Raw genomic sequence first — 26,480 nt, forward strand, 5'->3', positions numbered from 1 at the left:
TCTCTCTCTCTCTCTCTCTCTCTCTCTCTTTTGTTTTGAAGCACCATGTCCACTGGGTTAAATTCCATGTCCGGTGTCATCTACGAGGACATGATAAAACCATTGCTGAAGAAACCCATGGGCCAAGTTGCTGCCAGTAGAATCATGAAACTGACTGTCGTCCTGATTGGCGCAGTTTGCGTCGGACTTGTTTTCCTCGTTGAGAAGCTCAGTGGGCTCATACAGGTATAACCAGAAAAAAGTACAAAGGGAATTTGATCCGTCGATTAGAACTTAAAAAGCTTGACAGTATTAGTTCGTAGGTTATACGTTTATATATAGGTATATATGTTACAATCTTTTCTTTATTTACTATAAATTTCTTCTTTTATCAGGCTGGGAAAAGCTTATCTGGCATTACGGCTGGGCCACTACTTGGAATCTTCACCCTTGGCATGTTTTTCCCGTATGCAAACTCCGCGGTAAGAATAGCTATAATTTAAAGAATAAAGCATTCAAACACAAGTATTCGAGTCACCTCCGTCATGCACATTGGCTTGTGAATGTACCTTTAGTAATAACGTATAACTTTCATCTAGTCTGGTCCAAATCTACTAATGTATGTCAACTGAAGACATGTTAATTTAAAAAATAGAATGAAACACTTTGAAAGAAATACGAAAATGTAATACAAACGTACTAAACGTACGTACGTTCCTAATTAAAATGCCACAAATGTCAACTGAACATTTCTAAGTTCATAGTACTCGCCCGATTTACCAAGTTGCTTTGACGCATTTCCAACTGCTGCTAAACTTTCTTTAGATATATGTACATCTTATTCACCAGCCAATATCGAAATTCAGTTAGCTTTGAAACAAGTCTTAAGTATATTCCGTTTTCTTGACTTAAACCATTGCCGGGAAACTTGGCTTAATTTGAAATTCTAATACACTAAACTTTTCTATCGTACTTGATGGAACTTTGCTATTTAACTGAACGAAAAGAACGCCTTATTGTTGGAGAACAGGGTGCTCTCGTAGGCGGCCTTCTCAGCGTGAACCTGGTAGCCTGGATATCACTTGGCACTCAAGCTGCTATTTCTAACGGAATAATCAGATTCCCGGTGAAACCCGTCTCGGTAGATGGCTGTTCCGAACCCCTGAGATCCTCAGCAGCGAACTTGACATTGATAGTCGAGAATGCTGTCAAGTAAAAAATTTCGATTCTTTTCATTCTCGCAAGTTTTAACCAACTTGGAAATTTCATTAATCGATGAGCTAATCGCAGCCTGTCTTTACAGGGAGCAACCATTCTTTTTATATAGAATGTCATATCTTTGGTATACGTGGGTCGGATTCCTCACCGCAATTGTCGTTGGACTTGTCGTGTCCTGGATAACGGGACCGAATAAATATAAACCAGAAGATAAGAAATTGTATACACCAGTTATACACAAAATGCTGGACCTTCGCACTTTTAAAAAATCGGTCAGTAGTTTTTACATTTTCATTTCATTGTTCACTTCTGTTCGCTTCGACTTTGCATCTAAATACGTATTTCCGTTTCAGAATAGCACGGAACTGCACAAGATAGAGCCGGAAGTCGGTGCGAATCTATATTCGCCTCGAAATTCATGAAAAGTTAAATAAATCCATGTAAAAGAGTTAAACGAATTTTTTCAGTAATACCTTTAAATTCCGACAGTCGACTTATCATAGCAGCATCCCATTCTGTATTTCATTTTTCCTCGGAAGCCCCGTGAGAGATGTCAGATTAGCATGTCAAATTAATTTGTAATGGATAACACATGTCTTATCAGTATACTTATTGTATTTTACAATTTCTCAATCTCTCTTCGTCAGCTCATAGGGTATCCATTAGCAACACCATACAAATGGGCTAAAATTATCACTCGTTCATTAGTATAAATTAAGGAAATTAAATTGTAGGCATTCTTTAAAATACTACCGCGAATTACACACCTTTATCACACACTCGGACTATCCACAATATACTGCTTCTTTCCTTTTTTCTTTTCAACAGACATCACTGATCAGTGATCACTTTCACGTTATAATTTGTCATTGCTGTTCCACTTCTTTCATCAACACACACGTAAACGAAGTGATGACGTAAGAACCTCAGAATTCTAAAATGTCATTATTCGCTAGTGCAGGCGAGGTAAACAAGCCTGTTGTACGACTTAATAGAAAGACACAAAAATTCGACTGCTTTCATAAGTCGAAAGGACTTTACTCAGAAAAACTTTGATGCGTCCATGATGCGTTTTTTAATATTTTCTTATGGAAACAAATTAGTGTTAAAAATATCGTTTTTTTTTGGCGTATAAGTATCACTATATCTAAAGTAGAGCATGTACAAAGAAGTATGAATTTCACAATTCGCTTTTTCCCTTCTTCCCTTTTACGCCAATGTAGGAAAGGAAATTTTCCACCGTACTCTCTAATGCAAAAATTACAATTAAGGAAGGTGTGTGATCAAGCAGATCCAGAAAAATATACTTATCTTTGCTACTATTTGCTTCGGTATTAGTGACATTTTAAAAAAGTCACGTGTCAACTTCTATCTATCAATCCAAACTACTAGTATCCTTAGCCCGATTTCCTTTTTTGATACAGACTTCCATCTTTCTGACAATTTCTTTGGAAGTTAATTCTGTATTTTCTTTTTTTTTTTATTTCACGTAAATCAGGAAAAGTTTGACGAAACGCTACAGTGAAATTAATCGCATAAACGAATTTAACAAATAAAGTTATGTACACACAAATGTCAAAACGGGAAGAGTATTTGAATTCTGTACAAATGACAGCAGGTGCTTTCCGCATTGACAACATATCCTAATGTATCTTACATTAATCTTTAATTTTATATCATACATAAAAGATAATTAGTCTCCATCATTTAAGTTGATCTCATGGTGTTTTCATTCGATATCTTCATCAGGTTGTTATATATACTATCAAAATTTCCAAGACCAATTGAAGATCGCACAAAGATTTGATTCTTTCCTAGTTGCGTTATACATGTACGTGCTATTATATCCGGTATGGTCGACGACGATCTGATGATCATAGATTCGTCTCTTGGTTGAGCCGAGATTAAGTAGATCCTTCTATTGCTTATTGTACAATGATAATAAATCGGTAGCAGACCTATCTAAGTATCACGTAAACCTACTTCAAGTCTCAAAAAGATGGGTACGTGGTTCAATTCATACGAAATTCAACAATACAGGCGACAATTTCTAAATTCGCTCACTACACAAATTGGCCTTATCTCCGCGGAGTGAATACCTAGACAAACAGCATTGACATCGCATTTTGTCGGCTATTAATTTCAACATGATGCTGCAGAATGTATCTGTATCTGTACAGTGAAAGAATATTTATGATGTTAGGGGTGACATGCCAATCGTTCGTGGATCCTGTTGACCCGGTTGATTCGGAGGTCCAGGTTGAGGTCCCGTTTCCAGATTCTTCAACAGTTGATTTAACCAGTGCTTCGTTGATTTATCCTCTTGCAGACAAGTGACAAATGTATTGTCTCTCAATTGATCTGGTAAGCATTGACGCAGTGCTAGTAATGCTCTGTGGAAAACAAAAAAGTTTAGAAAAATGTACATTATTATAAGAGGTAGGGAGAGGAGACAGTAATTTGTTTTATACAAACCTTGGATTATCTGAGAGCCTCAAGTAACAACGAACAACGTGTTTCAGTAATCGCGCTGATGGATCCTTTGCCAATGATAAAACCATTTTTCCCAAAATCATGGCAACATGACTGAATCTATCATAGGTTTGGCAAATGTATGAAAGACCACTGTCATCCAGTAAGATTTTTTGAAGGATAAATGTAGCTACAGTTTTACTCAACTCCGAACCACTCTCCATGATCCTTAAGCATAAAGGAATGATCTCTGTGGTTAAGAGAAACGTAATGACCTCTTGTTCATCTGTCTTGACCAGAGCACCTATCACTCCCAAACTTGTTAGACGCAGATACTCGAAAGGACGTGTTTTACTCACAGTGTGTAAGAATGGATACAGAAAAAGTGGAACGTGAGCCTGAAAATATTTTTAAAAAATTAGTTATCAACATAGCTATTGTAATGAAAGAGGAACTTATAAAACATCATAGTCCACAAATTTTACCTGTAAGAAGGCAGATCTCGTTTCAGGATGACTCGCAACACATTGCAATAGAGCCAGTGCATTGCAAACCCGATTACTTTGATGAGCAGTAAGTGTCGCAGGATTAATAGCTGGATAAATGTTAATAATTTCTTGAAGCAACGAAGCTGCAGTGCCAAACGAATGCCAAAGCATGGGTGCCAAATCAGGTACTACCTCACGTTTTTTACTAAGCTCCAAGAGAGCATTTTCCCTAGTCTCTGGATTTGACAATTCGATTATCCATGTATAAACCTTCTCACGATCAGCAGTGACTTGCAAAGCTGCTGGACTTTGCTGAGAACTCATATTTACACTCCTTTCACCTCGACAAAATTGAGCATTCAATACAAAATTCAAATCTAAGTCTATCCTAGAATTTTAGATACAGGATACTCAATATACTATTCAAAGAAGCTCTCTCTTGACAAAATTGTGTTAAAAAATGATATTAAGTAACCGTTCTGTGGAATACCATATTATCATTCAATACGCACGATTATAATTGAATGGTGTAAATAGAATAAATGTGGATCCAATGTCAGAGGCAGATGCAAACTTTAAAATAGCTGTTAGACGACACTAAGATTAAGAATTCTAAAACTGAACATTCACTTTAACAATTGTCAAGTTTAAATGACACTTCCTAATAGTAGCTAATACATAAACGATTGGGCACTATCTTGGATCATAGGTTAGAATATTTTAAGCTTGCTTTCTATTGTTGATAATACAAGAATTGTTCGACCGGTCTTTTTCTATAAGAAAAGAGCTTGATCTGAAAAATTTAACATTCCAACCTAGTGCGTCTGTAAAATGTTTCCTACGATATATATTTATAATACATTTGACAATATGTCTCCGGAAGCTTATATACTTTAAAAGTAGAGGCTATTTATTTACGACTTCTTACGGCTTATTTCTTCTGGTTATGGCGGCTCACTATCTGTTTATTACTATTGGTTGAGCGGTAGGACCAATTTAAATAAAATTAGCCAATCACGTGTATTCTTTGAAAGAATAGAAAAAGCACTGTTGGCTCATTCGCTGGTTAAAGGCAAAACATAATGTACCATCATTGCTAACAGCATCAACAAATTTATTTCGATGCAAAACGTAAACATGAAAAGTTGACTTAAAGAAAATGAATTATGATTACCAGCATTACCACTTGAGTGAAAAAAACCCCTTACTTTATAAATATTAATATTTTATGTCGAATGTATGAAAAGTTGCGAGTTATTTTTATGACATTAAAACTTTGAGTTTTAATTGTAACATATGCCGTGTTATAGAAATTTTTGAAACTTATGCTTTTGTTGTCATTGAAACGAATAGGCATGAAGGGACCAATAAGAATCCACGTTTTTCGCGGCAAGCTGCTATGACGCCAAACGAATAAACAGAAGCAAACAGAAGCTTGAAAGCGTAGAGTCGAAGCCTATTGGTGTGGCAGTTGATGAGTCTTCACTAATTAAAACTGAAGTATCATAAAAAAAAGCCGTAAGTATATATTAATTATAAGACAGTGATATTTGTTTCAAATAATTAGAGCAGGCATTCTTTTTATTTTTGGGAGAAAGAAAGTCAAAAACAGACATTGTCTTCCGGCCGCATTGTACCGCCATTTTGCCTAACATTTTACTTACGTTCGGCTCCTACTCATACTTAATACTTTCAACTGATTAACGTTTTTTATCGTGGTGAAGAAATGAGGTAATATTGCGTGTATTCTCTTGTCGTATGTACTACTATTGTGCTTCTTGAAAAGTACTTCAAGGTTAATTAATATGATTTCCCTCCTAAAATTGTAAATTTACGATACCCAAGTAACGGTTTTTTGCAAATGTGATTTCTACGTATCTTTTTTTTTCGTTTTTTACAAATTGTTCAGTATTTTACGGAGATTAAGGCACATTTTAAGAGTCGCTTACACATGGACTTCTACTAAAATATGTACTCTCAATCGCATTTCGTTTTGTAATCGGATAATAAGAATTAACTGTGATTTTGGCGCGCATTTAGTGACGTTCCAAGAAGCAGTGATACCGGTTGTTAATAGCATAGATAATAGTAGTTCTATAGTGCGAAACGTGCTTATAGCTTCTTAAACAGTCTTCCATTCAACGCAAGAAACGATAAATTCATTTTTTATAGGGCAATGAGCAAATCCAAAGAATCTCCAATGGTTGAGGGTGAGACTGAAGAGGAGTTCAGTGTGGAGAAAGTACTGGATAGAAGAATCAACAAGGGCAAGGTAAAGTAGTTTTTAAAGCAGTTTTGTTTCTACAAACCTAAATTGCTATATGACAACAGTGTCCATATAGGTTAAATTTGCGACATTATGTTATTTCGAAGGTGGAATATTTTCTCAAATGGAAAGGATACTCAAACGAGGATAACACATGGGAGCCTGAAGAGAATTTAGATTGTCCTGATCTGATTGCACAATTCGAAGAACAACGAAAAAAGAAGGAAGCAGCAACAACCAGCAAAAAGCATGATGAAAAGGATCAAAAGAAACGCAAAAGTTCTAGCACACCAACTCCAACCCAAACTAAGAGGAAGGTTCCCGAGGAGAAGAAACCAGAAGGTGGACATTTATCCCTAATAATACCCTTCCACAAGTTTTAACACCGACTCTAGGCACGCTTCTCTAGTTGACTTAGTGAGATGTATTCAAATGCAATATTTTTAATCTGCATGTCTTTTATTTCTGTTTAAAGGTTTCGACAGGAACCTGGAACCAGAGCGTATCATTGGGGCCACTGATTCAAGCGGTGAACTAATGTTTTTAATGAAGTGGAAAGGAACTGATGACGCGGACCTGGTGCCTTCACGAGTTGCCAACGAAAAGTGTCCGCAAATCGTGATCAGATTCTATGAAGAGAGATTAACGTGGCACAGTCCCACAAATGACGAGGAAAGCTCGGCAAAACAAGAGGCGGAATAGTGAGTAACTTTCTGATACAGGTAACCGCATGCGTTCTTCGTAATCGAATGCGGCGAAGGTAATTCACTCCTATGACGTGTGATAACGATATTCTGAGTTTTAAGTTTCCTTGGTGGTAACACATTTCAACGATTACGGAGAGGCGAAGCACTTTTTTACGTTTCGAGAACAATAACAGAGATATAGTATGTTAGCTCGATATATGATAGATCGTAATGGTTTTGTAAGGAAACAGTAACAATCTGAATTTTCATGTTACACAATCTATTAATACATGATATACGTTACGACATATTTTGTCTTGCTGTTTCAATAATAAAAACGAATAAGATTTAAAAATCTGCGTTATTTTCCGATCAACGTGTCACAGCGTAGCGTATTATCCTTGACCTATTCGCTTCATGTTGCAAAGCTCTAATGTCTGATATTTAAAAACATTGAACTCCTATGTATAACATTTTTATTCTGATTTCTGTCTTCTCCTAATAATAGAAACTCAAATAAATGTTCTTTGAGATCCTTGAGTGGCTTTCTGTCCTTGTCAGGGGGCTAAGTACTAAATTTTAATATGTATTTTAACTTTAGCATTATGACTTGTGTTCGAAAAGCGATATAATTACTTTTAAGTTGATCCTATTTTGTTTCTGAATACTTTATACATGTTTCATTACTCATTAGAAACCTTGTAATGCAATATGTAACACAAAAACTGTTGTTAACGCTTTGTCGACACATCATAAATACATTTCTTCTCTCTTGAATGCAAAATTTACTTAAAATCCAATAACTTAGTATCTTAATAAAATTACCAAAAACAGAGGATTTAATCAATTAGGCAATAGTAAAGGAACTTATCGCAATATATATTTTGGAATTTCTATCGCTTAAATCTTTTTACACCTTTTCTCTTTTTCGAAGCTGCGGCACCTTTTCTCTTGTTTCTGTTATAATTTCCTTTGAGTCGCTGATCCCTACCCATTTCCCAATCCAGTTGTTTGTTACTAGCTCCATCTGCATTACTTAATTCGCTCGTGCCACCATGCTTAAGCTTTGAACGTCCTTGCTCCTCGAGCATCTCTGCGAATTTTTCAGCTGACATGAAGACATTTTCGTCCAAGCCTTTACTCTTCTTCTTTGAATTCTTGCCGATATCTTTACTACTCTTCTTGAAAGACTTTGCTTTGCTACGAAGCATCTCTTTCTCGACGCCGTCTTCATCATCAGAATCATTAAAGTCAATGTCGCTCAGGTCTTCGTCATCAATGTCATCCATTTCCAATAAATCATCAAGACCATCTTCATCAGTTTCATTTACATCCTCAAGATCAACGTCACTTTCCCCATCCATGAGGTCGTCATCAATGTCATCCTCGTCATCGTCATCGTCATCGTCCTCGTCCTCATCGTCACTTTCATCAACAATTTCTGTAAAAATAATAAATATATTGCAAATGTTATGTCATACGTAAATTCAAATAACATAACTCGTGAGCCTAGTTAAATTCGTACTTTTCCTGTTAATCTTGGTAGATTCAAAGTCACCAGCGATGTCTAATTCATCAAAATCTTTTTCTTTACCAAGGTTATCCAACATGACATTAAACTCTTCGCTATTTACACTTTCATTATCCTCGTCCTCCTCTTTCTCTTTCTTAAAGTATTCACCATTTCGCAACTCATTCTTATTTTTAAGGTAACTGTAGAGGAAGAACTCATCAACAGGAATGCGCTCTTCGCGTTCATTTATATAGGCCATACTGTCAACTGGGATCGAACGCATCCCTTTCGGAGTATACGCAGCACGGTGAGCGAGAGGATCATTCTTCTTCACAAGCTTTTTCTTTTCCAACCTTTTTGGATTTTTGAAGACATATCTATCTAGGAAACGAATTAGTGTAAGATCCTCTAGTGGGTCTCCACTATAATCGATGGGCTTTCCTAAAATTTAAATTTATGAACGATATAGATTTTAATGATTCATTCTGAGCATTGGATATAAAATAAATACCCTTTACGCATACCTTGAATTATGGTAGTTGCAAAAAGTGCAACACTCGGATGAAAATGAGAGGTAAGCGCCAAGAGTTCAGCGCACGAGGTGCCGTGGTAGGCTCCGGCACGAAGAGGATTACGGGCGAAGGGATCGTAGAATTGGAGATTATCTTTTTCTTCCTTAACGGAATCCACCATTCCAATATCCTTTTCATGCTTTTCTTTACCTGCTGCTTCAACTTTCAAATTTGAGAGCATTATTGAGTCTATCGCAGGATTCACTTCAGTCATGATTTTAACGTCATTATCGTTCTCCAATTGAATTTTCATTTTAGATAAGCTTGGTTCTGTGGTAACGTCGGACGATTCAAATTCCGATGCCGCTTCCGCTTTAACCCTTGTTGATAACGGACCAAGTATCTGTTTCGCATCCTTACGAACTTGGAGAACTTTTGATACCACGTACAAAGTCGCACAAGCCATGTTTGCCGGGAAATACGTCAAGACTTGAAGCACTCTCTTAATAAAGGCATGTAATCGTATAACGCTTGGATCACTTCGAAGTACACGGAATAGTAGATTCAAAAAAACCGCGCGTTTATTAGACACTCCAATCTGAGGATCCATAAGTTTTCGATAAAATGCTGAATAAAATCGATCCGCTTGAGTGGAATCCTTGCCAACAACCTGGGAAATAACAACATGTAGTCTTATACTTCTTTCCATGTTTACTGCTTTTTAATTCATTATTTGTAATCAGTATAATTACCTGATGCAAAAGGCTTAACGCATTCAGTGATACGTTAAAAGAACCAACGTGCACCACCTTGTAAACAGAGTCAATGTGGTTACGTAAATTATTTGTATCCATATTAGAAAATGGATATGCACGATTGACACCTGTTAAAATTGCTCCCATCATCCTGCTGTCAGGCTCACCACGTTTAAGACAAGCTTTGAAAAATGCAAAGTACACATCTATCAAGTTTGTAGCTATTTCTTTGTCCTCACGATCTAATACCATTTGCGTAAGTAAACATATGGCATAGTACTGTGCACGTTGTGCTACATTCTTTCTGAATAGCAATTTTTCTACTTCTCGTAATACAATGAGTTTCATGTTCGGATGCTCCTCCAGGACTTTTCCTAATGAGAATACAGTTTTTGATGCAACTTTGCTGCTGGGATCACCTATCTTGTTCACTAAAAACTCCAAGAGTTTCTGCTCTTGTTCACCATTAGCTGTGAGCAACTCTGCCATAGCGACAACTGCCTTCTCACGATTTGTATCTACTGTATCTGATGCAATAGTAGACAGTGATGTAACAAAACGTTCGTACTGCTCTCGTAACTGATCTTCAAAATACCAGTGCGCAAGTAATTTCTTTCTTTTAATTTCCAACTGAGATTTGTTTTTCTTATTATTCAATGTATCAATATTCACTAGTGAATCTAAATCCTGTTCCTCAAATTTGAGTAGCTTGAAATTAGGATGTAGTAAATCTGACAAAAACAGATCTTGCAATGACTTAATGACCGCAATACACTGATTCTGTTTTGCAGCACGAACTTGAGAGACAATTGATAATAATCGTGAAAGATTATATTTTGGATTGTCTTGTATAAGTACAACACTAGCAGCAATTTTATCTGAACTTGTGCCACGAGACAAAGCAGTTTTAAGCCACAAAATTTCTGAATCGCGTGATTTTGACTGCTTTAACTGAAATGCAGCCGTTTCTGCATCCAAGCACTTCTTTGCTTCAGATTTCAAGTCTAAGACTTCCACCTCTGATTTTGTATGTTTGTAGGGTGCTTCACCCTTTGGAAACTCTTCATACCACTTAGTGCCGCTGTCAATGCCGGCATCATTTACTGAATTATTCTTCATCTGCAAGAAAAAAGAAATTATTAAATCATTAATTGGAAATCCTGTGTCATGGAACTCAATTTTTCAAATGAAAGAAACATTTCCATAACAAATTATAATAACTAATTTATCTAATTTCTTAGTTAATATGTCGTTAAATAAAATTCTTTAAACGTAAGCCATTTAATAAAAATTATAATAGTTGTAATTACCGCGTGGTGATATGTATAACCTCAATTCCGTTTAACAGGCTTCCTACAAATAAACGTGGCGAGTCACTAATCTATATTATTAAAATCACATTTATATTCATTATACAACAATATTATACAACAAAGTTAATCGTACGTTATTGTCAAAAGACTTATTTCCTGGTCATTTTACAGACTGTCTTTTAAATAAAAAGCTTTTCCCATATTCTAACTTCAATGAAGATTTTCATGTATCCGATTTCCATGTATACTACTTTACAAAGCGCCTCAGTGCTCAGTGTGACGAAACGAAAATGACTGAGTTTAGCCAATCAGATACTGAAGCCGAAAGAAGGCAAGAGCTATAATTGATTTACAGCTCGGGCAATTTGAATGAAAGGACGAATAAAGCCGTACGCACAAAGGACAAAATATTTGTGCGTTAGATTTCAGTAAACATTTAATGATATATTAGTCGAAATCGCGGTAAATTAATTAAAATAAGAAAATTACCAGTATACATCATTGTCATACTGTTGGAAATTACTAATACTAAGCACTATTCTCAGGCTTATAAACATGCTAAAAGCAGTGTAGAGAAAAAAAGAGTTGCATAATTAGCCGTGAACTGTATACATATACGTATCCACTAAAAATAATTTTAATTATTTACCAGGCAACTTGATCGTTTTATCTTGTAATGTATTTACGTACGGAATAGGGTCACTTATGTTATGTACATAATTCCATACATATATAAAAAGAAGAAATCGCGCAACATGAAAGCGTTGTTTTACAATACATTATTATTATTATTCTATTGTTTATTTCCTGGGTCTTTCTTCTTCTTTTTCTTTGCTTTGCTCGTCGCCCCCTCCAAGTCTTCCGGCAACGATCTTTTGACATGAGAATTCCTCGGATTTCTATCATTTCTTCCCGTGGCACCATTTACATCATGTTCACCATCCATGCTATCCGAAGAGTCCACTATATTACCATTAGTCAAAACTGCAGAACTAAAATTCAACGGTTCAAAACCGTCAGCCATGACTGTTGCACGCAATTCACGGGCCTCTTTCTTCAATTTCTGCTTATTTTTTTGTTTACTCTTTATCTTCCGTCGCTTCTTTTCTTCTTTTCTCAAATCCTTCGCCGTATCTTCTGAATCTTTGCTATTTATGTTATGCTTTGGAAGACTTTCCTGTCTAACTATCCCAACAGCCTCCTCACCATCGGATAAATTTCCGTTAGTTGGTGCTGGACACTCTTTCTTATCCTTCTTTTTTGTTCTAAAAATAATTTTCGAGAATATATTAAATCAATTAAATGAAACCTTAACTTAGACACGTATAAATAAACAAGTTTTACAGTATTGCCTAATGTTTTTTAAAAATTCTTTTTCAATTTATGAAAAATTTGAGTTTTCCCTGTTACAACTTGTTACAAATTTTGAAGAAATATATAGATGTGTATATATTTACATGTTAGTAGGCAGTCCAATTTGTGCAGCCAGTTTATTGTAGGCACTTTTGGCATCAGTAGACAGTGATACGTTGGCTCTGTATTTTGTCAAAGCATCGGCAAAAGCCTTCCAATTCCAAACTTTAGGTAAGTGATGTGGTTGTATCGTGTGTATCAATGCAAAAAGTAAAGAAGCAAATTTCTGACTGCCGTCCTTAATGCTCTTAACACTTTTATCCGGTGTGGAGTGTTCATTCTCCCTTACGCCGGAAATACTTAAATTTTCGAGAAAAGTAATACTACTATCGTACAATTTCTTTTCGAGTTTTAATCTGATCTCGGTATGTTTCTCATTCGATCGAATCAGTCTATAATTACGGAAGAATATCCCCAGAAACTCGAGGGCCTGACTTCTTCTGAACGATCGTATTTCAGGGTCAAAAGAAAAATCCACCTAAATGATAACAATATTCGTTTTTTTAAAATATGATTTTAAAAATAGAAAGAGAAATGATAGATCATGCAGCACGAAACTTACAAGAATAGGTGCTAGTTTCCAATTCCCGTCCCAACGTAGCTGCAAAATGCTTTTGAAAAGAATAGCAGGCAAAACGCAATCTCTCTTCCTGAAGAATGCTATTAAGTTTTCAGTATAAATTTCTGCTATTTTATCGCTGGATATGTTTGCCTGCTGAATGCATCTAACCAGGAAGGTACAACACTCTGCCAATTTGTCGCTCATTTCTTGACACACGGAAGCTGACCGTTCACCTTTTTCTATTAACACCTTTATACATATGTCAATTAGATTTCACGATTTTATATCTACGTTCTATGAAAATAAAGACTCATATTAAAATAATTTGTATTTGTCTCACCTTTAATATGTCCGTAAAAAGTAGTTCATCGACATCGTCCGTATTTTTAAACTTTTTAACCGATGATAATTTCTTTAGGCAAGCTCTCACTCTATTCTCTAATGGTTTCTCATGTGGATTCTTTATACAAAATTCTAGGAGGGCAAAGAGGGGCACCAACATATCGAGAGCAAGAGCCATAACAGGACTGGAATCCAAGTAAACCTCCAACAGATCGATAGCTCGAATTCGAAAATGTGTTAAAGTCTCAGCGCTTTTCTCTTGCTTCTTCGACTTGTTTTTACGATTTTCTCGTAAAATCCTAAATGCTGCCGCTAAAGATTCGTCAAGTCTCTTGCCTTCAGCATCATCGATTTGATCTACATCGATGTCCTCTTCGTCACTTTGAACCAAAGCATCACCGAGGGCTTGACGTACAGCCATTCTCAATCTGTCTGTCACTGCGTCGTTTTCGTTCATATCTAAGTCACTGTCGTTAAGATCCTCTTTACCATTTTCTGCCTCACTGTCATCATCATCATCACTATCACTATCCTTGTCATCATGATCTTCATCGCTATCATCATGGTCATCCTCAACTCTTCCATTTTCATTGGGTCCAGATTCCTCCACCGATGAATCTTCTTCGTACTCATCGTTATCGTCATCACTATCGTCGTTGTCATCCTCGTCATCATCATTATCACCTTTGTTGCTAGTCAAAGGACCTTTGACATTTTTTACATCCAATACCTGAAAATCAAAAAATATTTTAAAGAATTAGTATAATAAGATGATAGATATAATATATGTCGTTTTCACTAACATCCAAAATTTGATGAATGGAGCTAGCTGTTAGGAAGGTACACATGTGAGGAAAAACACATCCAACAAGTGACCGTAGTAGATGATTGTTTCTCGAGAGTAATGACAATAAGAGATCAACAACAACTTCAACCCATTCAGGTTCGTTATTGTCTTCGATTTCTGTCTTTTTTGTCTTCTTCGATCTTTTTTTGGATAACCTTTCATAGCAACTATCCAATTCCTTAATACAAGAAACTGCCATCTCCGACTCAGTAAATAATTGCAACGCCATATGTAAATCCAGTGTATGAAATATTGCAGCTGCAGCTTCATTCTTTGAGTCTTTTTCCAATTTTTTAATTAGAATCATTGTATCTTTCCACACGTTCTTTACAGAATCCGTCAAGGGTGCCCTTAATGTCAAAGCATTTTTCAAAAATAATTCTTCATCAATATAGCGAACAAGCGCACTCAATATATCTCGCAAATCACTTAATTTTGGTAACTTGTGATCCAGAGCACGATAAAAAGTATCCTTAAATTGTGCTGTAAAATAAATGAATCATTGATAGAATACAGAATTTGAACACAGAAAGAAACATATCGAGTTAAAACCTTATCATGGATAAAATAATTACGGGCTAGTTCTGTGCCGATATTTGGCGACTCGCATAATCCAATGGAGAACAAGAACTGAAGTTGCTCCAATCGCCAGTCATGGTCGGAACTCATTACCGAATGTCCCAGTAGTCTAGAATAACGAACATTTTTAATTAGAAAGAGAACGATTCTCTATTTGAGGATAAATTGGACATCGTTTATTTGATATACCTAGTTAGCATCTGAGCAGCATAAGCCCTTTCGGCATTTGTCCAATGTTCCATACCAGCACTATTTTCTTTAGGCTTAGCATTTACTGCAATATCTCTGTAAAGTTTTGACAACTTCTTCACCCCTTCTGTATTCAGATTGGCAGTAATCATTTGAATTATCTTGGTGCTTGTTATTTTTTCGATCATCAAATCACCGGGATAAAATAATAATTTTTTCAATACTCCTATAGAAGTTTTCGACTTGATTTCTTTATCATTTAAAATGTTTATCAAAACAGTGAACACTTCCTTGAATGCAATAGCAATCTCATCGGTCTTACTCCTTTTGCAGCCAGAGAATCTTTTGAGCATATGTTGAAGAAAATGTGTCGACAATAACGATGGAAGTATAGATTTATCTTTAATATTTGACAGTAACAACGTCAATATCTTTATAGCAAGACGCTCTATGCTTTTTGATGGTTTGATAAACCGTTGATCTATTCCTGTCCAAAATTCAACAACATATTGAGTTTCACACAATTTCTTGCAAAAGATTTCATATACTGGATGTTGGTAGCAATTAAATCTGGGTATGTCCTAAAAACAAAAATAATATAATCTGTATTAATATTATTTTCATCATTCCTACAGATGTCAAATTAGTTCCTTTTGACAATAAATTTTACTTACACTCAATAACGTTACCACATCTTTCATAGAATCTGATGAAATGATATGTTCGTTTCCCAAATATTGCCTCAAAAATTTGTTTTTGACTACCGATGGAAATTTTTCCTTTACAACCAACAATGCATAAAATGTATCCAAGGTTTGGTCCGACCATGATTTGCCAAGTTCTGTCTGCAGCAATGGCCAAAGTATTGTCTTAAACGCTACTTCATCAAGTTGTATAGCAAAATCAAGAATGAATGATACTGAAACGAAGGAGAGATAGGAACGTTGATTTCCTGCTTTTATTAAACATTCCAGAACTTTAAGTTGTTCATCGCTTGTTAATTTAATAAGCACTTTAGAGCGTATCAATGCTCCACAGGCTAATATGCGTCCCATATTAATATCTGCATTTTCCTGCAATTAAAAACAATGGATTTACTCACATTTTTTTACATAGCAAGTTCACAACAGCATGTGAAATATATTATTGCTAAAGTAACATTAGAGAATAATATAAACTCTTACACTCTTTGTATTGCTGTTGACAGTGCTCAGTTCACTCTCAACAATTTCCATAATCTTGGATACTTCAATGTCTGAATTCATAGACAGATATACTGTGAATGCAGAATAGAAACCTTTCCTAGCAAATTCTCGTGAAGATCCAAGACCACGCACCAGCCGTTTAAGTGCATATTTTAGTTCTTTAACTTTATCTTCTTCCTGCCACATTGTTCAATGAAAATAAATACCTTATTTACATTATAAAATACTTGATCAATTCAAAATCATTATTGCTATCAATTAATTTGAAGATTTACCGTATTTTTTTGGGACATATATTTAAGTAATGTTCCAGCACCATTCAATCTTTCTTGCACTTTCTCTCTTGTAAGCTTCGTAAAGCTATCAAAAACAGTGGAACTCATTTTTCCCCACTTTTTAGAGTCCCAATAATTCTAAAGAATACGAGGTACTCTCGTACAATCAAGAATAATCTTAATTATTTCAATGATTCTGATATCTGACCATCACTACCATGTGCGTACACGTGCATCCCACCAGCCACCATGTTGACCCGACTTGACTCGACTTGACTCAATCAGCCAATAGCAGCCAATTTGCAATATGGCTGCCGTCATAATGTGTCCAATAAAAAACATCTTTGAAACTACGTAAGTAGAATTCAGATAGTTTTCAAATGGTTTGATTCTTTTGAAAAAAAAGACTCGAAATTGAAAGTTTAAAAATTCCATTAGATAAAATTACACACCAAAGTTCATAATGCTTAATTGATAATCATACATTCCTTACATTATTTTTCATGCTTCCACCCTACCGACTGCTGTACTTACTCCATTCCATATGACATTCTAGTTCTCTGTCAAATAACTCTTTCCGTTTTGATTGCACATCATTAGAACCGACGATTACATTTTATTACTCTATCTTACGTTTATTTGTAAGTCATTGAAAGTAAACAGGATTACAGTAGCAGAAAGCTATGATTCTGAAAACACGTTAAATCACGTATGTAGGTTCTTGTGAATACAGTATTCAATTTTCAATCTTAATTGACACTAATTCTGAATCATTACTGATTAAGCAATTTTGTTTCTTACTTTACTTAGAAGTGCTGACGGAAATATGTACGTTGTAAATGGTAAGTGATAGGAAGCCAAATTAATTTACTTAAAAATTCCCTATTTATCGTTAATCGTGATTTCCATTTACTGTATGGTAAACTTCATTATATTTTAAGGATCCAGGTGCTATAAATTAGAAGATTATTGACGAAAGTGATAAACGGCATTAGTGATCTCGTTACTTTAAATTTTCTGGAATTGGCTGGGATCAAGAACGATCGGCAGGCACAAAGTGCCATTCGGTGCCATTTTGTAACTTGAAAACGGGGACTTGCACGACTCACGAGTCGCCGCTGTCGCGCCGTCGCGCGGTCCCGGCCAGTTTCGTGCATCCAACATGGCTGGACGAGGTGGTTATGAGGACTCGAGGCAAGTATCGAACGTAATTTCGCTAGTGTACGGGATCCAGTGTATTTTCGCGCGACAGAACAGCCACTACATTTCTCCAGATTTATAGAGCTGCGGAGAAGACGGTCATGTCCGTGTATATATCTTGCTTTTAAGGTTAAGTGAGTTCGGGGTCGAGTGGAGCGCAGCACTTTGCGGACATGAGACATGGGAGCACGCGGCTTTATTTTGCCCGGCGATATCTCGCCGGGTAACTCTCGTAATTATTTTAATGAACAAATTTTCTGGTGAAATTTCGAATATTAATCGGTCCTTTGAATATCCATCTCGCTATGAATTCCCTTGGAACTTACTGATACGACTGATCCACAAGTCAAGAAATCTCTCTGCTGGTATGACAGAGTCACGCGAGTCGTCGGCCTCTCACCAGGATTATCCTTTCGAATTTAACAAAATGTAACAAGTGGAATTGTTGATCTTATTATTTGGCATTTGAGATCATTAGTATAATTGTACAATACCGTTCATATTAAGTAGACTGGTTCCCACAAGGACACAAGTGTTCTCTTTCCTTCCAAATGGATGTTAGGATCTTTAAGTTCTGTCATAAATACTTTGTTTTGTATACAGAGCTCAGCTAAATTGCAGAATACGACTCCTTCTTAAAGTTAGCTATGGATTGATTAGTTTTTCTATATGTAATTCTTCAAGAAGAAGTTGTATTCTATAGTTTTACCCAGAGCTCCAATATACTTATATATTGGGTCAAACGAAAGCTTTATACCAGTGATAATATTAAAGGGTTTATGAATTACCATAAATTTTATGTACATTTCTTTTGGTTCATAGAGATTATTCAGGAGGTGGACATCGTATCAGCAGAAAACCATTACCTACTGAGCCACCGTATACTGCATATGTCGGAAATCTACCAAATGGAGTAGTCCAAGGAGATGTTGACAAAATCTTTCAGAACCAGAATGTCAAGTTAATTCGATTAGTGAAAGATCGGGACACAGATAGGTTTGTGCTTGCATATTTTTAAACAGAATTCGAACATTGGCAAAATAACTAATATAACTCGTTTAGGTTTAAGGGTTTCTGCTATGTTGAGTTTGATAATATTTCTGACCTCGAATCGGCATTGAAGTTGAATGGGCTGGTAGAAGTAGAAGGTAACATAATCAAAATTGATGTGGCTGAGGACAAACGAAGCGATCGAGGTGGTGGATTCGACAGAAGAGGACGTGGTGGTGGTGCAGGAGGAGGCGGTAGTGGTAGCAGTGGCTTCAGAGGCAGATTTAGCGGCGATGATTTTGGTAATGAGTTTATGTCATGTCATTCCAATACTATGATATAATTTGAAAAATGACACCATAACAATTGTTGAATGAAAAAAGAGTTTAATTTTTCTCTTGAGTTTAATTCTTTAATAATGTATACAGGTTACAATAATAGGGCTCACGGCGGTGGTAGTGGCGGTGGTGGCGGCAGACAAGGCAGCGGGTTTGGCGATGTCAGAGGAAACCGTGGAAATTATGGTAACTTTAACGAAGAGGCCGGTGGTACCAGCCGAGAATGGCCGCGCGGCGGTGCTGCAAGATCGTACAGTGGTCGACCTCCTGCACGAGGTCCCGCTCCGGATCGTAAGCAATTCCAGGACGAACCGTTCCTCAAGGAACCACCACCAGGTTAGTCAAACATTTTTTAAATGCATATAAATTTATGCTGATGATTATTTCATGATTTTCAATATTGTTCAATTAAAATCAACAGACACCACTGGAAGGAAAAGGTTGGTGCTGGCACCGAGAACAGTTCCGGATCCTGTAAACGCAATAGCTGAATCGAGCAAATCCAGCTCAATCTACGGGGGTGCAAAGCCACGAGAAGAAAAGCTGAATACCGACGAGGAGAAGTAAAACCCGTAACGTCACCATTATAGCTTCTATTATCCCTATGAATTAGGGGGAGAGTCTCCTCCGAAGTGAATCATCATCCAGAAAACCAATGTAAGATCACCCAATTCCCCATCTCCCAATTCCTGATAATCCTGCCCCAGAAACATCGTAGATCATGGGGAGAGTCTCCCCAGAAAGAAATTTCCAAACAGCTCGAAAAAAATCCGAAGAATTAACGTTTACCCCCTATCGGGTGCCTTCCGAGACTTCTTCGACGAATTGACGAACGAGCTTTCGATAAGCTGCAGTCCCACGAGATTTCCCAAAAAACCTCAAATTTTTATTGAACGCTCGCTAATGTAAAGGATACCAAATTTTCTATTCCAATGTAACCTTCTCCTTTATCGTTCGATGCAGCATTTACATAGACCTCCATCTGATGAGAATCCCATAGGAAATTAGACACTGTAACTAAAATATACGAGATATGTGTGTACAATGCATGTTTGAATATGGAATAATATTTATGTGAATCATGACTATATTGAGGTAAATGCAATGTGCGTATGCTTTTACTATTTGTGTCGAGTTTTCATGTTTTGTTCTGATACCGAATCTTGTACAAATTGTTCAATGGAACAGTGGGATTGCACGGTGCATCATTAGCAGCACACAGTCCGTTACACTCTTAATCTGTTAAGAAGGAAGAAGGAGATGAGTGTACTCGAGGCCTGAAGATTCTTCAAAAGAGTACAAAACTGGAATTACTAAGCCCTGCTCTGTATATCGCCTTTTGAGATACTCATGAAGGATCAATTCCGTTTTACCCTAATGACCTTTTATCGACCTTCTGAGCTATGATCTCTCCCACACCCACACGTACCATCTACCACCTACGCCCCGTTCACACTAACTATTTTTATGTTTCTTTCATAACGCTATCCTATTATACACGATTGTGTCTATTAAAAAAAATCGGAGGAAATTACACAACAGACATCCAATTAAGCAATTGTTTTTCGCTAATTATGGTAAACAATTGCTTAAGGATATAATTGTACGATTGTTTATTAAAAATGAAAACTAATGTTGATAAATTACCATAGAAGGAGAAGTGTGAAAGTTTGAAGAATTTTTACATCAATGAAACGGTTCGAAGGGTTCGTACTGATAATACACTAATTAATATTTGAGTAACGAATTAATTAACTATGCTAACGATGAGTGTCGATCTAATGACATTGGCGACGATTGCGACAACTACCACTATTACGACAAAGACGATGACTGCGATGACTACGACGACGACAAGGAAGTGATAGTGAATAAATGAAACCCGTGAAATAATGATTATTATGTAAAACTATGCTTGTATATGATAATATTTCATGAATAAAGTAGTTGTTTGCCTCGTACTCGTATAAAGCGTCGTAAGACGAACTAGATCGACCAAATTTTCAGAAACTGAATGATATTAATTTATTTATCTAATCGAAAAAGAAATAAAAGTTTTGGAAAATTTCTAATACTTCTGCGATAAGGTGAATCTTTTTATACACATTATTTTTATCAAACCAAAACTTGAAGGTGAGGCGCGAGTATCACCTGTTGTCTGGATCCATAAAATCCATTGTTCCTATTGTAATTTTTTGTTTAATAACGGTTTCGTGTCTAATCGACGTGTCCTGATATTCGTTAAGAATATCAATGCGCCGCGTACTTACATCAATTGCCACTTCTTATAAGGCAAAGACCCGTGCAAATATGTAGAACACGAAAATCTGCATTAGACAACTTTTCAAGACTAATAATAAGTTACGAATAATTCAAATTTTGTTAAACGTTCGGATAATATTGGCGGCGCAAGAATGAATGTGTAGATTTGATCATAAAGGGTAAATAAGTCGGTTAAGTAGGAATCGCATATTATGTTCAAATTGCCACGCCTCGACCTCCCCCAAATGGGGGTTTTCCCCCACCTAAACGGAACAACACTTCCTGTACATTCGGCCAAAGGCCTTTACACTGCATTCCGTTGGAGTTTAAATTCTATTGGCTCGCACTAATAGCTGTAGCCAATCCATGATGTTACCCTCATGCACGCTACCAGCGGAAAGTTTTAAGCGAAAATAACCTGCCTTCGTCGCTTCGGTCCCCATTTTTTCATTCAAGTTCTGTCAGTACAGCGTCCGGTGGCAACCAAATTGTTGAACTACTTTTACCGTGCAAAAATTTCATTTTGGTAATTCTCATTGTCGTGTCTGCAATCTGAAAATGTCTACAGAAAGCGTAAAAACGGTAAGGGGTCTGTAAAAGTGAAATTCTACTTTTTCCGATCGCAATAAAGGGCCTTAAATTTCGTTATTTGTCCGTCTGGCGAGCATTTTAGTTTAGCGCTCTGAATCATTACAAGCGAATAGGATGAGCGAATATTCAGAAATGGTGAAATAACTTTTTATTTTTATATATAAATGTATTTATGTGTAAAGAATGTTACTCATATTTTTATGAAGAATCGAGCAAAATAGTATAAGTTATAATATTGAAGCTTGATTCTTCTTTGTATGAGTTGTAATTGGACATGTATTTATTAATTTTCATTCTCTTTGATTCCTGTAGTTTGCCAGCTTAGAGACTCCAGGGTATGTGGGATTTGCGAACTTACCAAACCAGGTGCATCGGAAGTCTGTGAAAAAGGGTTTTGAATTTACTTTAATGGTTGTTGGAGAATCAGGTCTTGGGAAATCCACTCTAGTCAACAGTCTTTTTCTTACTGATTTATATCCAGAGAGACTAATACCGGATGCTGTTGGTAAGTTAGCAAGACAGAAAATAGATTACCATTGTTCCATTTGTGTTTTTGCAACAAATATTTTTTATAGAGAAAACAAACCAGACTGTTAAGCTTGATGCATCTACAGTGGAGATTGAGGAAAGGGGTGTTAAACTACGTTTAACTGTTGTTGATACTCCAGGATACGGAGATGCTATTGATAATACAGACAGTTTTAGAGCAATCATTCAGTATATTGACGATCAGTTTGAAAGATTTCTCAGAGATGAAAGTGGATTGAATCGAAGAAACATAGTTGACAATAGAATCCACTGTTGCTTTTATTTCATCTCACCGTTTGGTCATGGGTATGTATTTAGAATATAATAACATCATCGTAATATAAGCCTGTAGTAGATATTAAGTATCACTCTGCTCTCTTGTGTTTAAAGTCTGAAGCCGCTGGACATAGAATTCATGAAGCAACTCCACAATAAAGTAAATATTGTGCCTGTGATCGCCAAGGCGGATGTGCTTACCAAAAAAGAGGTGCTCCGTTTGAAAAAACGTGTTATGGAAGAAATAGAAGGTAGCGGAATTAAGATCTATCCTCTACCGGATTGCGATAGTGATGAGGATGAAGATTACAAAGAACAAGTGAGACAATTGAAAGAGGCTGTTCCATTCGCTGTTTGCGGTGCAAACACACTGCTCGAAGTCAAAGGGAGAAAGGTCAGAGGTCGACTTTATCCATGGGGTGTTGTCGAGGTTGAAAATCCAGATCACTGCGACTTCATTAAATTGAGGACAATGCTCATGTAAGCTCATCATCAGTTGCTATTAATCTTTTTTTTTATGACTTCAATATACACACATCCAATATTATAATGAATAGACGTAATGCAAATATAGACGTTATTTCAATAAATTCAATCTTCACCTTAACAGTACGCACATGCAAGATTTACAAGAGGTCACTCAAGAGGTACATTATGAGAATTATCGTAGTGAACGATTGGCCAAAGGAGCTCCTGTGCCACCACGACGGCAAACGTGAGTGCTCATTTACATACCTAGTAACAATTTTATCGGTTCTGAAAATGGTGGTACGTACAACTATAAATATTTGTTCCCAGAATCGTTGAATCGGAGAAATCGGGTGCCACATCCGAGAACTATCGTATACTGCAAGAAAAGGAAGCGGAATTGCGGCGAATGCAAGAGATGCTGGCTGCAATGCAGGCGCAAATGCAACAGCAGAAACCTTAATTTCTCAATTCATCTCATATAATAATCAAAGGAAACTGAACAAACGAAGGTGTTTTCATCTTGCCAGGTGCCAAAATTAAAAGTTAGAGAAAAAACGAAAGAAACAATACGGAAGGTATAACATACGTGGGAAATAATCTTGTGGCTTCTAGTCGCTTCTTCGGAATCTCAATCTGTGTGATGAACCAAAAACAAAATTATTATGACAAACATATAGAAGAAATATTGCTGCCTCGCACGAATTGTCTTTCCTAAATATAAGACGCGATCTAGTATGTCATATTTTTTATCTTCGTGTTTCGCCAATTCATGATCTTTCCTTGAGTCGAAACACTATGAGCCAGCATTTATTAACATCTTGCGGAAGAGAAAGAAATAAGAACTCAAGTTTCTGGACTTTTGTCCTGCAGCGTCAGAGTGAAGTAGAAAAAAGTGCCTTGCAGTTTTTCCAAATGGCTCGTCCTTTCTTATTGTATTTTCTGCCTGCGAACTTGAGAAATTTGGCAATACTTTGTAGGTTCACAGTGATACTTCCTAATATATTTTTGTTTTCTACAATACGACACGTAATGTAAACACTTTTAGTTTCCTATAGTATAGGTACGCATGTAGGCTTGGTCTGCCGTCATATTTCCTATTGGAAGAACTTCAGAATTACTCGTTCATACATAATGCTCATATTGAAAGATAATCGTTGTGATCGGCAAATTCACAAATCTAATAGCAATTCTGAAATATAATCAACGATATTGAATCCTATAAGGATCTCTCTTAATCGGGTACAGAGATAGAGAGAGCAAATGTATTCAATATTTAAGTATGAAATGATTAATTTGATATCTTCCGAGTAGATTTTTAGAATTTTCGCAATTGAAGTAAAAAACGAAAGACTCGAAGTAACATCGCATGTGACGTGATATTGCACGTCTAGTCTCGATTGTAATTTTGCGAAGTCTTCATTTTTTTACTGTGATAGGCAATGACGAATAGATGAAAAGAGGGAGAAAGAAAGAATACATATACAGATATTTATATTTTTCTGCAACGAGACTATCTTGGCCTCGTTACAACATTGCATTTATTTTGGTTAATGTAAACATAATCATCTTATATGATGTTAACATTTAAGGCTAGGCCATAAGTGAATACACTTCTTAAATTTTTTGATTCCATTTAGGTTTTATATTTGCAATTTAAAGTTTTCGTGACGTGTTTACGATATAACGTGATGTATTTGCGAAACAATTTGCAAATTGTTCATCCCAATTCTATGAATTCATTTTAACTTCTAACATTTGTACTTACCTGTAAGTTTTAAAAAAATAAATAAATTGCATATACGCACTCGTGTGCCCTCTATCGATACATAAAACTTGCATTACTGTGCTTTATTCATTTAAAACCCTCCTTATTTACAATAATTTGTTTTATATTATTTACGATCTATGCATGTAATAGTCTATAGCTGTGGAAAAGGCTGCAAAACCAGCTGCGCCAACAAGTCCTGCTTTTATACCAGCTAGATCGAAAAAAGTTGCATTATAATATTTAAATTATTAGGTTTACTAAAGAAAGAGCTATTAGTACCTCTAAGACCTATCAGACCTCCAGTCAGTCCACCAGCATATGTACCATTTTTCCAATCTGTTTTACCTCTGTACTGAAATTCAAGTGAATGTAATCATAATGTAAAGATATTACAATCAAATTGAATGCAATACATTGGATAGACTTGTATTTCCATACAAATTACCATTCTTATATAATATGTGTTTTTACCCCATGAGGCAAATTGTCATAACAAATAAATGGATTGGAAGATAAATTCTTACTGATTCAATAGTACATTCGATAGCTGAGAATACACAGCCCACGACAGCAAAATTTTTAGCATATCCTAAAGTTGTGGTCTTCATTTCACGAAAGACTTCTCGAGCTGTTTGTTGCTTTTCTACACTTGCCACATTAGGATTTACACTCGACGAGAATAATCCAATAGCAGCTCCTAAGCCATATCCTGTAAAATGAACCTTAGTAAGCATTTGCTATATTTCTAACGGTACAACCAATATAAGTAAATATGTAGAGAGTAAAAGAACTTACCTAGGACACAAGCCATGATGCTTTTAAAAGCACAGCTTTCCATTACTGTTTCTACAGTTTTTTCTTCATTCGTCTTAATCTTAACAGGACCTGCTATTCTTGGAATAATTATATTCTCCCTAAACCTTTGCTGACTACCTACAAGATAGACAGCTATCTTATCCAGGTCAGCGTCATTCAAAAACACTCGATTTTTGGTCTCTGTAACTGCTGATGAAGACTCTGGTGGTTTGGGAGGATCAAGAGAAAACATCTTTAAAAAACTTCTTGGTTTTCAGTATAATTACAAGTCGCTGCTTTTCTTGAAAAACTACTTCAACCCCAATGTATTTAAGATTCTTGGATTTCTTTAGAATCTACGAAAAGAAACCAAGAGTATCGCCGGTAACACAGTATTTTGAGATAACCTCTTGCCAATGTTAAATATTAATAGACGATTGTGTGTCTTTCTGACAGAAATATATTATTAAAACTAGTTAATCATTTGCAATTCAACAAAAAAGACAAACTTCCTTCTCTTTATAGTTCAACATTTTTATCACTTATTGGAGCAGGAGCTTATGCCTCCTTCAACTTTTGAAGCAATACCAAGCAATACTGAGCAATACTGAACAAAACTGAACTGAACTGATTGAAACTCTAGTTAA

The 26,480-nt window shown here is 36.1% G+C and overlaps 8 protein-coding genes across 11 annotated transcripts in view; 4 read left to right on the top strand and 4 right to left on the bottom strand.

The window, feature by feature from the left end:
- Positions 1 to 1,651, top strand: part of LOC107273196 (sodium-coupled monocarboxylate transporter 1) — a 5,890-nt gene extending 4,239 nt beyond the window's left edge. Inside the window, exons 9-13 of the mRNA XM_025090502.1 lie at positions 42 to 225; positions 375 to 461; positions 1,010 to 1,191; positions 1,283 to 1,469; positions 1,551 to 1,651. Of these exons, the coding sequence (XP_024946270.1) occupies positions 42 to 225; positions 375 to 461; positions 1,010 to 1,191; positions 1,283 to 1,469; positions 1,551 to 1,619 (709 nt within the window). The 3' untranslated portion in view covers positions 1,620 to 1,651. The remainder of the gene's footprint in view (positions 1 to 41; positions 226 to 374; positions 462 to 1,009; positions 1,192 to 1,282; positions 1,470 to 1,550) is intronic.
- Positions 1,652 to 1,937: 286 nt separating this feature from the next.
- On the bottom strand, positions 1,938 to 5,126 carry LOC107273197 (CCR4-NOT transcription complex subunit 9). Its single transcript, XM_015751134.2, has 3 exons — positions 4,155 to 5,126; positions 3,673 to 4,067; positions 1,938 to 3,590 (listed from the first exon to the last, which is right to left on the bottom strand). Exons 1-3 carry the CDS (start codon positions 4,479 to 4,481, stop codon positions 3,389 to 3,391), a joined length of 924 nt encoding a protein of 307 aa, XP_015606620.1. The 5' UTR covers positions 4,482 to 5,126; the 3' UTR covers positions 1,938 to 3,388.
- A 416-nt stretch (positions 5,127 to 5,542) lies between these two features.
- LOC107273199 (chromobox protein homolog 1) lies at positions 5,543 to 7,464 on the top strand. 3 transcript variants are annotated; one of them, XM_015751138.2, is made up of 4 exons: positions 5,543 to 5,675; positions 6,330 to 6,429; positions 6,531 to 6,765; positions 6,899 to 7,464. In XM_015751138.2, the coding sequence occupies exons 2-4, from the start codon at positions 6,334 to 6,336 to the stop codon at positions 7,123 to 7,125; spliced, it is 558 nt and encodes a 185-aa protein (XP_015606624.1). In that variant the 5' UTR covers positions 5,543 to 5,675; positions 6,330 to 6,333; the 3' UTR covers positions 7,126 to 7,464. The 3 variants fall into 3 exon arrangements, with proteins under 3 accessions (XP_015606624.1, XP_015606623.1, XP_024946269.1); XM_015751137.2 differs by lacking the exon at positions 5,543 to 5,675 and adding an exon at positions 5,734 to 5,888; XM_025090501.1 differs by lacking the exon at positions 5,543 to 5,675 and adding an exon at positions 5,932 to 5,952.
- Positions 7,465 to 7,947: 483 nt separating this feature from the next.
- On the bottom strand, positions 7,948 to 11,712 carry LOC107273198 (CCAAT/enhancer-binding protein zeta). Its single transcript, XM_015751135.2, has 6 exons — positions 11,336 to 11,712; positions 11,200 to 11,242; positions 9,887 to 11,008; positions 9,147 to 9,804; positions 8,635 to 9,063; positions 7,948 to 8,550 (listed from the first exon to the last, which is right to left on the bottom strand). Exons 3-6 carry the CDS (start codon positions 11,006 to 11,008, stop codon positions 8,003 to 8,005), a joined length of 2,757 nt encoding a protein of 918 aa, XP_015606621.1. The 5' UTR covers positions 11,200 to 11,242; positions 11,336 to 11,712; the 3' UTR covers positions 7,948 to 8,002.
- Positions 11,713 to 11,859: 147 nt separating this feature from the next.
- LOC107273200 (DNA polymerase V) lies at positions 11,860 to 16,896 on the bottom strand. Its single transcript, XM_015751139.2, has 10 exons — positions 16,615 to 16,896; positions 16,319 to 16,516; positions 15,809 to 16,207; positions 15,135 to 15,715; positions 14,942 to 15,054; positions 14,323 to 14,849; positions 13,518 to 14,249; positions 13,178 to 13,426; positions 12,660 to 13,093; positions 11,860 to 12,467 (listed from the first exon to the last, which is right to left on the bottom strand). The coding sequence occupies exons 1-10, from the start codon at positions 16,720 to 16,722 to the stop codon at positions 11,996 to 11,998; spliced, it is 3,813 nt and encodes a 1,270-aa protein (XP_015606625.1). The 5' UTR covers positions 16,723 to 16,896; the 3' UTR covers positions 11,860 to 11,995.
- Positions 16,897 to 17,555: 659 nt separating this feature from the next.
- LOC107273185 (eukaryotic translation initiation factor 4H) lies at positions 17,556 to 21,103 on the top strand. The gene is made up of 5 exons (XM_015751124.1): positions 17,556 to 17,808; positions 18,637 to 18,810; positions 18,877 to 19,106; positions 19,233 to 19,478; positions 19,564 to 21,103. The coding sequence occupies exons 1-5, from the start codon at positions 17,777 to 17,779 to the stop codon at positions 19,707 to 19,709; spliced, it is 828 nt and encodes a 275-aa protein (XP_015606610.1). The 5' UTR covers positions 17,556 to 17,776; the 3' UTR covers positions 19,710 to 21,103.
- Positions 21,104 to 21,806: 703 nt separating this feature from the next.
- Positions 21,807 to 25,095, top strand: LOC107273184 (septin-1). Of its 2 annotated transcripts, XM_025090500.1 has the most exons (7): positions 21,812 to 21,986; positions 22,078 to 22,130; positions 22,308 to 22,500; positions 22,571 to 22,829; positions 22,914 to 23,279; positions 23,410 to 23,514; positions 23,598 to 25,095. In XM_025090500.1, the coding sequence occupies exons 2-7, from the start codon at positions 22,110 to 22,112 to the stop codon at positions 23,728 to 23,730; spliced, it is 1,077 nt and encodes a 358-aa protein (XP_024946268.1). In that variant the 5' UTR covers positions 21,812 to 21,986; positions 22,078 to 22,109; the 3' UTR covers positions 23,731 to 25,095. The 2 variants fall into 2 exon arrangements, with proteins under 2 accessions (XP_015606607.1, XP_024946268.1); XM_015751121.2 differs by lacking the exon at positions 22,078 to 22,130 and having other exon boundaries at positions 21,807 to 21,986; positions 23,598 to 25,070.
- On the bottom strand, positions 25,094 to 26,425 carry LOC107273186 (mitochondrial import inner membrane translocase subunit Tim22). The gene is made up of 4 exons (XM_015751125.2): positions 25,834 to 26,425; positions 25,563 to 25,747; positions 25,318 to 25,390; positions 25,094 to 25,249 (listed from the first exon to the last, which is right to left on the bottom strand). The coding sequence occupies exons 1-4, from the start codon at positions 26,084 to 26,086 to the stop codon at positions 25,167 to 25,169; spliced, it is 594 nt and encodes a 197-aa protein (XP_015606611.1). The 5' UTR covers positions 26,087 to 26,425; the 3' UTR covers positions 25,094 to 25,166.
- Between the last annotated feature and the right edge of the window lie 55 nt (positions 26,426 to 26,480).

This window comes from Cephus cinctus, unplaced genomic scaffold (assembly GCF_000341935.2).
Source record: "Cephus cinctus unplaced genomic scaffold, Ccin1 Ccin1_scaffold1474, whole genome shotgun sequence".
NCBI classification, from domain to species: domain Eukaryota; kingdom Metazoa; phylum Arthropoda; class Insecta; order Hymenoptera; family Cephidae; genus Cephus; species Cephus cinctus.

Excerpts from the sequence above, each read along its gene's own strand:
- LOC107273184 (XM_015751121.2), top strand. The coding sequence starts at position 21,963 with ATGTCTACAGAAAGCGTAAAAACG. Across the intron at positions 21,987-22,307 it reads CTACAGAAAGCGTAAAAACG|TTTGCCAGCTTAGAGACTCC; the intron begins GTAAGGGGTCTG and ends TGATTCCTGTAG. Across the intron at positions 22,830-22,913 it reads ATCTCACCGTTTGGTCATGG|TCTGAAGCCGCTGGACATAG; the intron begins GTATGTATTTAG and ends TTGTGTTTAAAG.
- LOC107273186 (XM_015751125.2), bottom strand. The coding sequence starts at position 26,086 with ATGTTTTCTCTTGATCCTCCCAAACCACCAGAGTCTTCATCAGCAGTT. Across the intron at positions 25,748-25,833 it reads CATCATGGCTTGTGTCCTAG|GATATGGCTTAGGAGCTGCT; the intron begins GTAAGTTCTTTT and ends TTCATTTTACAG. Across the intron at positions 25,391-25,562 it reads TCGAATGTACTATTGAATCA|TACAGAGGTAAAACAGATTG; the intron begins GTAAGAATTTAT and ends CTTGAATTTCAG.
- LOC107273199 (XM_015751137.2), top strand. Across the intron at positions 6,430-6,530 it reads GAAGAATCAACAAGGGCAAG|GTGGAATATTTTCTCAAATG; the intron begins GTAAAGTAGTTT and ends GTTATTTCGAAG. Across the intron at positions 6,766-6,898 it reads CGAGGAGAAGAAACCAGAAG|GTTTCGACAGGAACCTGGAA; the intron begins GTGGACATTTAT and ends TTCTGTTTAAAG.
- LOC107273185 (XM_015751124.1), top strand. The coding sequence starts at position 17,777 with ATGGCTGGACGAGGTGGTTATGAGGACTCGAG. Across the intron at positions 17,809-18,636 it reads GGTGGTTATGAGGACTCGAG|AGATTATTCAGGAGGTGGAC; the intron begins GCAAGTATCGAA and ends TTTGGTTCATAG. Across the intron at positions 19,107-19,232 it reads ATTTAGCGGCGATGATTTTG|GTTACAATAATAGGGCTCAC; the intron begins GTAATGAGTTTA and ends TAATGTATACAG.
- LOC107273198 (XM_015751135.2), bottom strand. The coding sequence starts at position 11,008 with ATGAAGAATAATTCAGTAAATGATGCCGGCATTGACAGCGGCACTAAG. Across the intron at positions 9,805-9,886 it reads CGTTAAGCCTTTTGCATCAG|GTTGTTGGCAAGGATTCCAC; the intron begins GTAATTATACTG and ends GTTATTTCCCAG. Across the intron at positions 8,551-8,634 it reads TACCAAGATTAACAGGAAAA|AAATTGTTGATGAAAGTGAC; the intron begins GTACGAATTTAA and ends TTATTTTTACAG.
- LOC107273197 (XM_015751134.2), bottom strand. The coding sequence starts at position 4,481 with ATGAGTTCTCAGCAAAGTCCAGCAGCTTTGCAAGTCACTGCTGATCGT. Across the intron at positions 4,068-4,154 it reads CGAGATCTGCCTTCTTACAG|GCTCACGTTCCACTTTTTCT; the intron begins GTAAAATTTGTG and ends AAATATTTTCAG. Across the intron at positions 3,591-3,672 it reads AGGCTCTCAGATAATCCAAG|AGCATTACTAGCACTGCGTC; the intron begins GTTTGTATAAAA and ends TGTTTTCCACAG.
- LOC107273200 (XM_015751139.2), bottom strand. The coding sequence starts at position 16,722 with ATGAGTTCCACTGTTTTTGATAGCTTTACGAAGCTTACAAGAGAGAAA. Across the intron at positions 16,517-16,614 it reads ATATGTCCCAAAAAAATACG|GAAGAAGATAAAGTTAAAGA; the intron begins GTAAATCTTCAA and ends ACAATGTGGCAG. Across the intron at positions 13,094-13,177 it reads GGAAACTAGCACCTATTCTT|GTGGATTTTTCTTTTGACCC; the intron begins GTAAGTTTCGTG and ends GTTATCATTTAG.